Raw genomic sequence first — 11,908 nt, forward strand, 5'->3', positions numbered from 1 at the left:
GTGGCTTCTCTCATTTCAGTATTTGGAATGTGGTGAAATTTCTGCTCTTCCCTCTGTCCATCCCCTTTCCCTGAATCACCTTCTGTTGCATTACGCGTTTCCTATATCGGATGGCCAGGCACTGGGTGAATCCTTGTCATGTTACGGCTGAACTACTCTTTCCTCCTTAGGTCTGGGAGCCTGTTTCATATTGCTGAGTGTTTTCATGTTACAGTACTATTCTGGTTTGAAGATGTAGAAAATAGTTTCAAGAAGTATTTTCCCTTTTTGCTGGAGACCTTGCCTTTAGCAAATCCTAGAGTCCCTCTCTTCTCTGTAAAATTCCACATGTGGGTGCAAATTCCCATATAAGTAAGAAAAATCAAATTATTGATTCCCATAGATGGCTTCTGTTCTGCAAGCCAGATGTTTCTGTAGGCTGGTCCATTTCTGAACCTTGCTCTTTGATATGCTAATCTGTCTCACCATGTGCCCTTGGTCACTGTGTTATTTTAGCCTGGATCAGAAATACTGAGCCTGTATCATGGGCTGTATCGGAAGTATTGTGCTCTGAGTCAATTTTTTTTGTTTCTTGAGTCATATTAGATTAATTTCTGACTTTTGTCTTTCAGGTTTAGCATCCCGAACTAAAAAACAGTTCTTTAAACTACTGAGAAAAATGCCGTTTATCGGGGCTATAGTAAGTATTGGAACAACTTTTCTTAATATTATCCCAGGTCCTTGTTTCAGCCTGCATAGTGCTGAGACCTTACAGTTCTGTGCATCTTTGCTGTCATGTTACTGTGATCATAATGATTCAAGGATGTAGGTCTGGAAGGCCTTCTGCTGCCACCTGGTTTAATGAAAGTTACAATTTCTACCTAGTCTTTTTGTCATAGTATCACTCTCATAAAATGGGGGTGCCACCTTTTTTTTTTTAAACGAAGAATCAGTAAGTGCAGTTACAGAATTTTCCAGTAGTTACAGAATTTTCCAGTAACATTTCCTCGTTGTTAGATTTTAAGAAAATAATTTTATTTGTGGAAGAAGGGGACAGGATTGAACTTGAGTTGTTCTTCTGAAACAATGTCTTATTCTTGAGCAAGTGTGAGATAACCAGGTGTTTGTTGTGCAACACAGAAAGATAATTTTTTTAATCAGATGACTGGCCATGATTAGTTTAGAGCTCAGATACCTATTAACAATAGTTAGCATTATAGCACAAAGATAGCAGGTTTGTGTAATCGTTAAAATGAAACAAGCTTTAGTGTTTGGGAGATGGTTGGTTTTTTTGCATAAAAACTTGAAACTACAAATGTCAGCATGTTTTAGCACATTAACGACTTAATGATCGAGAAATGCACAGCTTGGAATATTTTACCTAGTAAATGATGGTATCACACTTGATGATTGTCCTTCTTTCTGCTTGATGAGTTGGCAGATGTACACATTGATTCGGAGGATCCAGTCTGTTATAGGCAATTTTATCAAATGAAAGTAGCAAAGAGGAACTTCTTCCTTTTGCCGTGGATGTGGAAGCTGTTCTCAAGTTTCTCCCCCAGCCCTCTGGAAGGGACTAGCATCCCCCCCCTTTATGTCAAGTGCCCCAACTTTTACTTGAGTAGCCTTTGATGAGATGAATTAATGACTTGTTCTCTTCTGCTTATATTTGCTGTCTGCCTGTTAGAAAAGGACACCTTCCAGGCCCCTTGTATACAATCCCAATTTTGTCCAGACTTACCTTCTCGGGGCTAGCACTGTTAAGCTCTCCTGTGCCAGAGGACTCCTGGTGTGTCCTGTCTGTGTACTGTTTCCGCTCTTTGGTAGGCTGATACCTGATAACCTATCAGTTGCTTACAGGAGGCCTTGACTTTGAGGCATTCCAATGTCCAAAAGTCTTTAAAGCTGATGATATCCCAACACCTGTGTTGCCTGGAAGAAGAGTCTCTGCTTTGGAATGTGTTGTGAGAAGAAGTTTGGGCCTCCTGAATGTAGAGTGTGGGTGGGAGGAAAGAAATCTCCTAACTGTGCCTGTAGTGGAGATTTCTTTATTGTTTTTCTCTATTTCCATGAGTTTGTAAACCTTGTGTATGATGGCAGAGGAGACAAGGTACAAAATAGAATGCATCTGAAGACTTCTACAAATTAAAAACTGTGACTTAAAAAGGTTTGGTGGATAGAAATGCAGTATTTTTGCCTTGAGCTTTGTTTTCTCAAGCATTAAGGAAGGGGCTCAAAGCTCCCACTGCTCATCAATACCCAGTAAAGAACGTACTCTGTCTGAATGTTGTGGTGGTAGTGTCTGTGTTGTTAAATGAAATGCAGCCAGGCGGTGGCCCAAGTGCCACTCTGCAATTGCCCTTAGTGGTTACTTGGCACAAATCTGGGCTGTGCCAGCTAGCATTCCTACAGGGAATTCCCAGTGTGGCTTAGAGACTAGTGCACGCCAGCTCACCGTTCCAGGCAGCTTGTGTTTGGAGGGAGAGGTTGGTAGGAGGGAAGAGTTGAACTGTGTGACTGTCAACTCTGCTATGCTTTTTGATTGTAGAGCTGGAACAGTTCCTATCTATTCTGCTCAATAGTATGGATGTAGCTAGTGAGTTCAATCTTGCATGCGCTCAACAATTATTTATAATATAGCCAGCGCCATTGTTGATAGGGTTTTCCTTTCTTTTTAGATTCAAAAGAAGATTGATGAAGCCTTGAATGATGTCACCTCCAGTTTATCCTTCCTGAAAGATGAAAAGGATTATATCAAAGCACTGCCGGAAAAAGGCATGAGCCAGCCTGAAGTACTAGAAAAGATGAAAGAGTACAGCTCAAAAGGTATGAATGTGAGTCCATACTGCAGCAGAGGTGGGTCTGTTTCATAGACCTAACATTAGACTTACTCTCTTAAATGAGATCTAATGACTCCTGCTCGTGGTTTCATCTTAAATATTTCTTCCCTGATGTTCTTTTCTTGCAAATTTTTGTCTGTTTTCCTTCTGGAAGTGACTAAGATCAGTATTCATGACTTCTAATACTGTGTTTGGGTATTTACAGTGAAATTCTGTTCCTTCCCAAAGAGTTATAGACTGATGATGGGAGAGCTGAGGAGAAGAGAAACATGGAGAAAATTATTTGAATGCATGTTTGATTACATTTCTGAGCAGTTGCCTTGATGTTTGACTTTTACCAAAAATGTGTTTTCTGTGAAGCCCCAGGGAATACTCATAATAAAAAAAAAAAGCTTCCAAGCAGGATTTTTAGGGAATTTCCAAGACACTCTCTCTTAGTCAAAGTCATAATGGTTTGCACCTTGAAAATGCCACTTAAGGAAGGCAAAGTCATGATGTTCTCCTGGCTTGAGTCTACGTAAGCAGTGTGAGACTTAATTTAAGTTGCCTCACTCATGTAAATATCTCCGCCCTGATTCATGTACATATTACTTGTAATAAGCAAATTTGAGGGACTTGCTGTCCAGAGGAGAAGATATGACTGTCTGCTCCTATCCCAAATTTGAGAAGTGCCTTGAATTTTCTGCTAGAACAGTACATCTACTCCAAATTCAGAAACAAATAGTTTTTCAGTCAAGTATCCTAGAACAACTTCCTTCTTTTCTACTTTTATGTATTGCTTATGTAGCTTTTGTCTGTGTTTTCCCTCAAATGATTATTTCCATCCTTCACCAGGGGGTTCATTCCTTTTTTCTTTTCCTATGGCCCCCTCCTTCCCACACACATGCACTCCCCTTTGAAAGTTGCTTGGAAATGGGGGTTGGATCGTGACTATGTTCTCGTTATATATGCTTGTGAAGCTGAGGCCATTGAGTTTTGTGAAGGAGGCTAACAATTAGCGGAGGGAGCAAATAACCAAACAAGTGGCAGTACACTGCTGGGGTGTTTGGAGGCAGAAAGTTACTTGGTTTAGGTACCATCACGTTGGGTAGTGGGTTGAAACACTTTTCAACAGCGTATGCTGTTCCATCCACCTGCTCTCATTTGCTAAAGCTTCAGCGGCATACCATTTTACATGAAATGTAATTGAGGCATCTGGCACTGTAGGTTTTAGCAATACAAGCTTGGCCTTTCCATCTCTTCTCAGCTTGCAGTGGTGATGGGTGTGAAAGTGGCTTTAACTTTAGCCACTTTAGAGTTCAGTTGGTTGGACAGCAGTCTGGGGAGACTGAGTGGGGATTAAGTGGATTATATATTAATATAACTGCTTGCTGCAGCTAGATGTTGTTTATGTGCTGACTCTTTAGTCATCATTGACTTGCAGTTTGCTAAGTTCATGGGATACACGATGCCAGAGGCTTAGCGTTGCACACAGCTATCTCCGTGGCACAAAAATCGTACTTGTTCCTCATCAGTGAAATCTCAAAAGCTGAATCCTCATCTGCAGAACTGGTGGGAGGACTTCTCTGCTTTCTGAGAATGGCTGTGTTTGTAAGCAGTGTGCTCTTCCTTCTCTTTCAGGAGATGTACGTTGGCAGGATGGGAGAGTCTCTGGGACTGTGTACAGTGGTGAAGAGAAACTCACCCATCTGCTAGTGAAGGTAAAGTGCAAGCAGTCTAACTTTGCATCTTTGCAGATATCCTTAGCATCTTCAGGGTGACCAGAAACCCCTCAACACTGTTGCAGCATCTTTCAAAATAAATAGGGAAGATCTGAAACTAAGACTGCCCAACTATGAAGACAGAGCCTAGGGTAAATGTTGGTGGAAGGGGAATTATTAGTAAAGCATTTGGGCAGTGTAAAGCTGGCCAAGTGACTGTCCCTGCGAAAACACAGTGTAGAGATAACTAGGATCCAATCAGATGAGATGTTGTTTTGAGTAAGAGAGAAAGAAGCTGGTTACAAGTGAACTGGAAACTGGTACTGACCTTCTAATTCAGGGAATGGTAGAAGGCATAAAATTGCCGTAGATCAGCTTCAGCAAGCCTCCCGACAGATATGCCTTTGCTGCAGGCTGAAGTGAAAGTATCCTTGGCTGTCCTGTTACTGGGAAGCTGGGGGACTTTGGACTGGAACAGCTTCACTGAGCAAAACTGAGTTCCTCTTGGTTTAAGCAAAAAAGATGTTTGTAAACTGTTTTTGGCGGTCCAGATCTTACAATGATGTAGCATTGGCATGCTTCAGTGGCGTCTTTGTTAGGTCTGTTTATCTACTCAGGAACTTTTCCCTTTGAGAAGGTTGGAAAATAACCTAAACAGCCCAAAGGTCTGTTTTCAAATATATCTACTTCAAGAGGGTTTTTGCTAGAAAGGGAAGTCTAGCCTTCTTGCTCCTGGGAACAGCTTTTACAACAGCTGTAATGAGCTCTGTTTGGTGGTTGCTATTGGTGTTTTCTTCTGCTCATTGACATTTTCTTTGCCACTGCTGGGGAAACATAAAGCTCCAAGCAGCCTTTCTAGAGGGGCCTCAGCTTGGATTGAGTGTTGTGGAAACATTCCCTCTGTTTGTGCCGATTACTTGCTGGTTTTTCTGCTGTATTTCTTTTTAACATCCTTGCAGTTGCTTTTTGATCTCAGCTGCAGGAGGTCGGAACTGGCCTGTTCCAGCCTTATCCTGTGAGCCCACAGTTGCAGAACGAGCATGAAATACTGGTTTCCACGGCCACTTTTGTTGCAGTGTGGGTAGGCAGTTGTGCTTTTCTAGCTGCTTCAGAATTCCCCTTTAATAGTAAACTTGAAAACTAGTTCTGCAAAGTAAGAAAGTAAGTTTTTTGGCCTGCTTTGTGTAAAGCAATCATAGGGTGCATATTGTGTTCTTTTTAAAAAATAGCTAAATGATTCAACCTGTCTTTACAAAAAGAAATATTGCGATGTTATAGAATCACTCCAGAGGCCAGAGTGCCCTAGAAGAACAAGTGAGGTTTTTTTCCCCCTCAGCCGTAGCTTCCCAGCTTGTGATATTTACTTGCAGCAGGAGTTAAGTCCAAGGAGATCTGCAGTATTGTCTATGGCTGAATATAGCTAATTTGGTTATACAGTGTGTATGGTGAGTTCCCAAATCTGCACTGATAATTCAGTGCTTCATCTGCAAGGCTAACTTTCTGTCTTTGTTTTCTGAAGGTGTATGAAGAGTTTGCCTGGAGTAATCCTCTCCATCCAGATATATTCCCTGGTTTGAGGAAGATGGAAGCAGAAGTAGTGAGGATTGCCTGTACGCTCTTCAACGGGGGCCCCAACTCTTGTGGTGCTGTAAGTAGCCTGTCTTCAAGTGTTTCATGAATGTTTTGGATATTTCTGACTTTGATTTAAGTGTAAATGCACCTTCTGCTATCTGGCTGAGGTCAAGCTCATTCTGGTATATGCCATGCCAGCATAAGCTGTACGGAAGATGGTTGCTCTTCTTGGTGAAGCTTTATGAGAGACTAGACAAGACCATTTACTTCAGCTTTTTTCCACACTCTTAAATGATACAGGCTTGATGGCAGTTGGAAAAGAGAACCAGTGTAATGTAGCCTGGCTGGTTGTCAGTGGGGGATGGTGAACAGAGCAGTGTCACTTTGAGTAGCTCCCCTCAGTTTTAATCTCTGAACTGAAATCTGTGAGCCTGCCAGAATGCTAAGATTGAGGACAAGGCCTGCTGGCTGGCTGGTCACCAACAAGCAGCTTGAAATATTGGTGATCAAGCAGGCATGGCACGTATTGTCATCTGTCCAGCTGGAAAGCTGTCTTTCCAGGCTTATGTGGCCTTCCAGTGTGCTAGGGTGGCAACCAATTTTAAAGCCTTGATAGAGTTCCTAGCAAGAGTCCAGGTGTGTGTCCTTAAATTGATGATGATTTCAAAGTTGGTCAAAGAGCAAAAGTTGTGAACTTGCACCGTGAATTATTGTTATAAAAATGAGCCGTGCTTTTTTTAAGCTCCTTTCTCTTGCTTTACCTTTTTGGTAAGGATCCTGAATTACTTAAGTGAAATTCTCTCCCTGCTTACATGGTGCATGGGACAGTGGGGTCTTATCTCCTAGCATGGTGGTCAGGTGCAGCTGTGATACAAACAGGCTGCTTAATAACTTGCAAGGAAGTAGTTCCATTTTTGAGAAGGATCCAGATGAGATTTTTCAGAGGCTGGGCATGAGGTGATTGCTGTCTGTAAATATGCTAGGGAGGGAGAAGGCCAGCAATGGCTGAAGATCAATATGGGAAGGCAGTGTTGACACAAGAGCTTATGAGGTGAACTGGCCTTGAATGGGCTTAATCTGACAGTTAAGGAGGTAAGTACTGGAGTAGCCTTATAGTAGGTGTAGTTGGGACCAAACTCCAACTGGATTGAAGATGAAACTTGACTGTGCGGTGTCTGGGAGTATAAGACGTGATTGCTTTTGATAGCAGGCGGTTTCACCCTGTGACCTGACTTGTCTTCTCGGGACCGTACTCCTTGTGCTGCCTTCAAGGTTAGAGAAGGAACATGTCTCTTTGCTTATAAAAAGCATTTAACCTCACCTCATCTCCTTCCTGGTTTGTAGTGCTGAGAACACTGGTGAGATTATCCCTGCAGTGGGGAAGAGGCTGGGTCTAAAGCTGTTGAAACTCATCTTTATCAACAGTTGAGATGCCAATTGATACGACAGTCAGATAGCTCTGTGACACTTATCGTATGCTTGGAGAACTTTGCTTGCTGAAGCCTGCAACACGCGTTCAGTTTTTGTTACGTAAAGCATGTATTGTAAAAGTGTCAACCTTGGCCCCGTATGCTCTTTCACTGAAATTTAAAAGTAGAATTGCCTAAGAGGAGAGGTTCAGAACGGGTAAAAAACTGCTCCAAAACAATCAGTGATCATGGCCAACGTGAGATGTCCCCAGATGCTCTCTGGGGAATCCTGCTTTTCCCTCTGCTCTGTTCTTCTTCCCCTCCCTTCCGAGGATTGTGCTGCAAAGCTCTAGCTGAGATTCAAGCAGAAGCAAAGCAAACGGGGAAGCGTGCAACCTGCTGTGGAGTTACATTCTAGCTGGTTGAACAGTCAAATTTACAGGGTGAGAGGGAGGGTTGAAAAGTTGATTGGCCGGAAACATAAGATTAATTGCATCCCTGTAATTATCTTGTCCAAATGAGTCTCTCCAGTGGACTTTTTGTCTTCCTCCCACGTTGCCCTTCCTGACTGTGAAGTGTCCAGAGTTGCTAATCATTGATGGAGACATGTGGGTGGATATATGGAGGTCATATGCTCTTTAAGTAGTTGGACTCAAAGACTTATTTTCTTCTCCCCAAAACAGAATTAACATTTCAGAACTATTTCTGGAGGCTTGGACATTTACAAAGTCATTTTAAAAGAGCATTTTTACAAACTGATATGTTGTGCTTCCTTTCTGTCTCTGGAAGGCCCTGCTGTAGCTGATCGCTCAGACTGACACAGTTACGCTTCAGTAATTGGTGAGGCTGTAAAACAGAGAGGGTGCAATGCTGTGAGTTATCTTTATCTTTAAATTGATCTGTTCAGGAGGTGCTGCTGGCTTTTTCTACTGAGAAGGCTTCCGGTTTACCTGATTCAACTTTCGCAGTGTTGTAACTAAAACAAATTTATTTTCCTGAATTTCATCACTGCCATCTCCAAGAAGTAATGTGTCTTATTGCCAGGTCCCTGTCTGCTGGATTTGCTGACCTGATTTAAGCAGCTGGGACTGCTTCTCCAATTTTATTGGTGCCTGGTGATGGTCCCTGAAGGCAGATGGAGCTTGTTGGTGTTTCTGGAGAGTGTATCTGTGGCTATGCTCTGTGGAAAACACTAAAAGTTTCTGTCTGTACTTCTCAGTGAGGCAATTCCACTTCCTTTGTGCTCTGATTTCCATGACACGTTGCAGAACAGCGCTTTTTGGGGCTAATTGCTGCTCAGTCTGGGAAAGCAGCACAGTGACACATTTGTGCTGTTCCCAGGGCTTTCAGCAGCTTGGGGATCCCTGCGCGGTCCTGCCCTGTGTCATGTGGACGTCTTTCTAAGCAGGATCTCTGGAGAGCAGTCCTCTGATTCCTCTTCGAAGGGTTTTGGTGTGCTTAATAAATGCTAAAATGAAACATGTCTTTTTAGATTTCTGAATGTTAAATCAGATGAGCAGCTCCCATTATTTTTAGAAGTTGCCTTTATTTGAGACACAGGGGCTATAATTCTCCTTAGTAAAAACACTAACAATGCCCTTGTGGTGGGGGGTGTGCAGGCATGCCTTTTGCCTTAAATTGCACTGAGAGATGTTCCATGTTTTTAAGCAGTTTTTAAAAGTAATCGTTTTCAGCAGCGGATGGATGCTTCCTATTTCTCACTAATTACTACTTTTGTTCTTACTTTTAATCGCATTACACAAGAGCAAAGAGACAGGAATTGGTGATTTTTGGCTCCCAGGAGATTCTAATCGCTTTCTTGCAAGATTTGGAAGGACTAATTAGGCTCAGCACATACAGGAGAAGTGGGGGGAGTTTGTTCTTGTCCAATGCGTGCATGTGTTCCTGTTCACAAGGTGCTTTGTTTTGCAGTGCTGGTTCTGTGGATTTCCCCTCTAACCTGGGGAGAAATCACCACTTTTATGCAAGCTTCAATAATATTTTTTTTTTTTTAGTAGTTGTTTGAACTTTAAAAAGAAAGGGCAGCTTTTGAAGTGCAGGGGAAAATTGTGTGGGGGGTGTGCGTGTGTGTTTTATGTCAATCTCTCTGTGAATTCTCCTCTGCACTTTCTGTAGGAGAGAGGACAGGAGAGAGGAGGCAAAATCAGTAGATGCAAACCTAAGCCTCCTGTAGAAACCATCTTGTCTCCTCTCCCAAATTCTGGGGCTTCCAAACTTTGTTGTAGTGCTGGCTGCACATTTGAAGTAGGACTTTTAACAGTGAAATGTGAGTGATGTGTCTTGGGGGGTCTTAAACTCTGCAGATCTGTCAGGCTTTTTCTGTAGTGATGAGCAGGTCACCTTGAGAGAGACAACTAGTGGAATTTACAACCTGCAGGTTTACAGGGTTTTTATGTGAGTCTGCCACTACGTTATGACCATGCAGTGGATTGTGGTATATTTTTACTCTAATGCTACCTTAGAAATAAATTGTACTTTGCATTCTTATTCACGGGGTAGTTCAGCTCAGTGAAACTTTTGGTCAACTTTGTCTCCAGGGTCTGAATGGATGTGTTTCCTAAGGTGAAAATGCAAGCAAAACTTTAGAGACCATGAACCAAAGTGGTTCTTTCATGTCTGACCATTTGACAGTGACATGCAAGTGGCATGGCCAAAGAAATCCTAGAATAGGGACCGTACCTCTTATTGCTGTTTTAATGATTTGGAGGGAGGGAGCAATGGAAGGGATATATTGAGTTTAGAAAGCAGGAGGGATATTTTTTTTCCCCTGTCCTTTCTCCTCTCCCCTTCCATTTGGAAAATAATAAATAAATCAAGAACAAAAAAGTTGGTTTGCTTGCCTTTTTCCACGCACTTTGTCTGGCTTTTGAAGATAGCGCAGGGTTGGAAAGCTGCTTAAAACAATGCCTGTTTCCAGTCCCTTTTTCCCATGGCATCACTTGAGCCTGTGGACTTTCGTTTAGAGGAGACAAAAAAATATTTGTATGAGCCATTGGTGGGTGCTGAATCACTGCGTGTTGGCCAGCTGCCGACATGCTGCAGGCAGTGGGGAAGTTGTATCCTGTGACAGTGATTCAAGCCCAGGCTATAGCAGAACGAGTTTGCTGTTGATAGCTAAGCTGACAAAGCCTCCTGCGAAAGAGCAGACTCCCTCTGCAGGTATAAACTGCGTGGACCCAGGAGGGTTTTTGCTGTTGTAGCTGCGCCAAGCTAAAGGTGCTGCTGTAGATCAAGCTGCTCTGGCACATCTCCGTGGCGTTCACTCATGTTGGTACTGATGTGCCGACTGTGGGCCAATTTAGGAAGCTGATCTGGCTGAAATCCAGCTTTTTGGGTGGATTTTCAGCTGCCTGAACAAGCTTTCTGTGTGGTCATCTGCATGCTGGTCTTGGTGCCCCGATAGGAGGATCTGTCCTGGATGCTGTTCCTTAACCTGCATCTGACCAATTGCCGAAAAGCGTTGACACTGACGTCCCCAAAACTGTGTGTGGCTCAGCATATGCATGCAGGTGATAAGCCAAACTTTGAAGGAAGGTTTGTCATATGTAAGGGCAAGATGTTGGTGCTTTGGTGGAAAGATCGAAACGGGAATAAGAGTGTGTAGAGGCTGCTCTTTGAGAAGCAGGTTATCTAGACGAGAGTTGAGGTAGGGACTGCTTGCTCAACAAGGAGCAGGCCTGGTGGCACAAACTGTCTGGTGTTCAGTTACGTGAATCCCAAAATCCCCAAATCATGCCTAGCAAAGTTTTCACAATCGTTGCAATATTGTAAGCAATGTTGCAAGCAATGTTACAAGTATGCAATAATCCCATTCCTCTTCTCCCACCTGGCAGTAGGAAGGCAATCCATGTTACACCAGCTGTTTTTTTCCCCAACGTAATAGCTGACAACTTCCCAGATCTTTTCATAAGAAGGGTTGAGAAGTGAATGACACAGCTCATAAAATGCTTAGGACATTCTGTTCCTGCTACCATCTATTTGCTTCACAATAAATGCAACGATTTCTTCAACCTGTGTGAGGCTCTGTTAGGGTTTATCTGTGACAGCTGTTGCTTTACAAACTACCAAAAAAGCAGAAATCGTCTGTGATGTGACAGTCACTTCCACACTGCCTGTGGCAGCAGCTGCTGCTAGCTTGGATCATGTTAGGAACAAATGTGGCAGGCTGTTTTGTGTGCCTGTGAACTTTGTTCCTTATCTCTGTACTTAATGTTTAGTCATTGTCACGCAGTCACGCTACTTCTTTGCATTTTGGGGTTTTGCAGCTATGTCAGCTGGGAAAAACCAAAAGAAAACCCAGGCTAGCAGATGTTATAAGGCATACAAATGTGAATGTGTCCTTTTTATGTTTATTTTTTTGGGGAAGAGGTTAAAAGGGGAAGTTGCA

The 11,908-nt window shown here is 42.8% G+C and overlaps 1 protein-coding gene across 1 annotated transcript in view; it reads left to right on the forward strand.

Annotated features, from left to right (window-relative positions):
- Positions 1–11,908, forward strand: part of SGPL1 (sphingosine-1-phosphate lyase 1) — a 23,379-nt gene that overhangs the window by 1,507 nt on the left and 9,964 nt on the right. Inside the window, exons 2-5 of the mRNA XM_009325795.1 lie at positions 612–679; positions 2,658–2,805; positions 4,440–4,519; positions 6,039–6,167. Coding sequence (XP_009324070.1) covers positions 612–679; positions 2,658–2,805; positions 4,440–4,519; positions 6,039–6,167 — 425 coding nt within the window. The remainder of the gene's footprint in view (positions 1–611; positions 680–2,657; positions 2,806–4,439; positions 4,520–6,038; positions 6,168–11,908) is intronic.

This window comes from Pygoscelis adeliae, unplaced genomic scaffold (genome assembly GCF_000699105.1).
Source record: "Pygoscelis adeliae isolate BGI_AS28 unplaced genomic scaffold, ASM69910v1 Scaffold4, whole genome shotgun sequence".
In the NCBI taxonomy this organism is placed as follows: Eukaryota; Metazoa; Chordata; class Aves; order Sphenisciformes; family Spheniscidae; genus Pygoscelis; species Pygoscelis adeliae.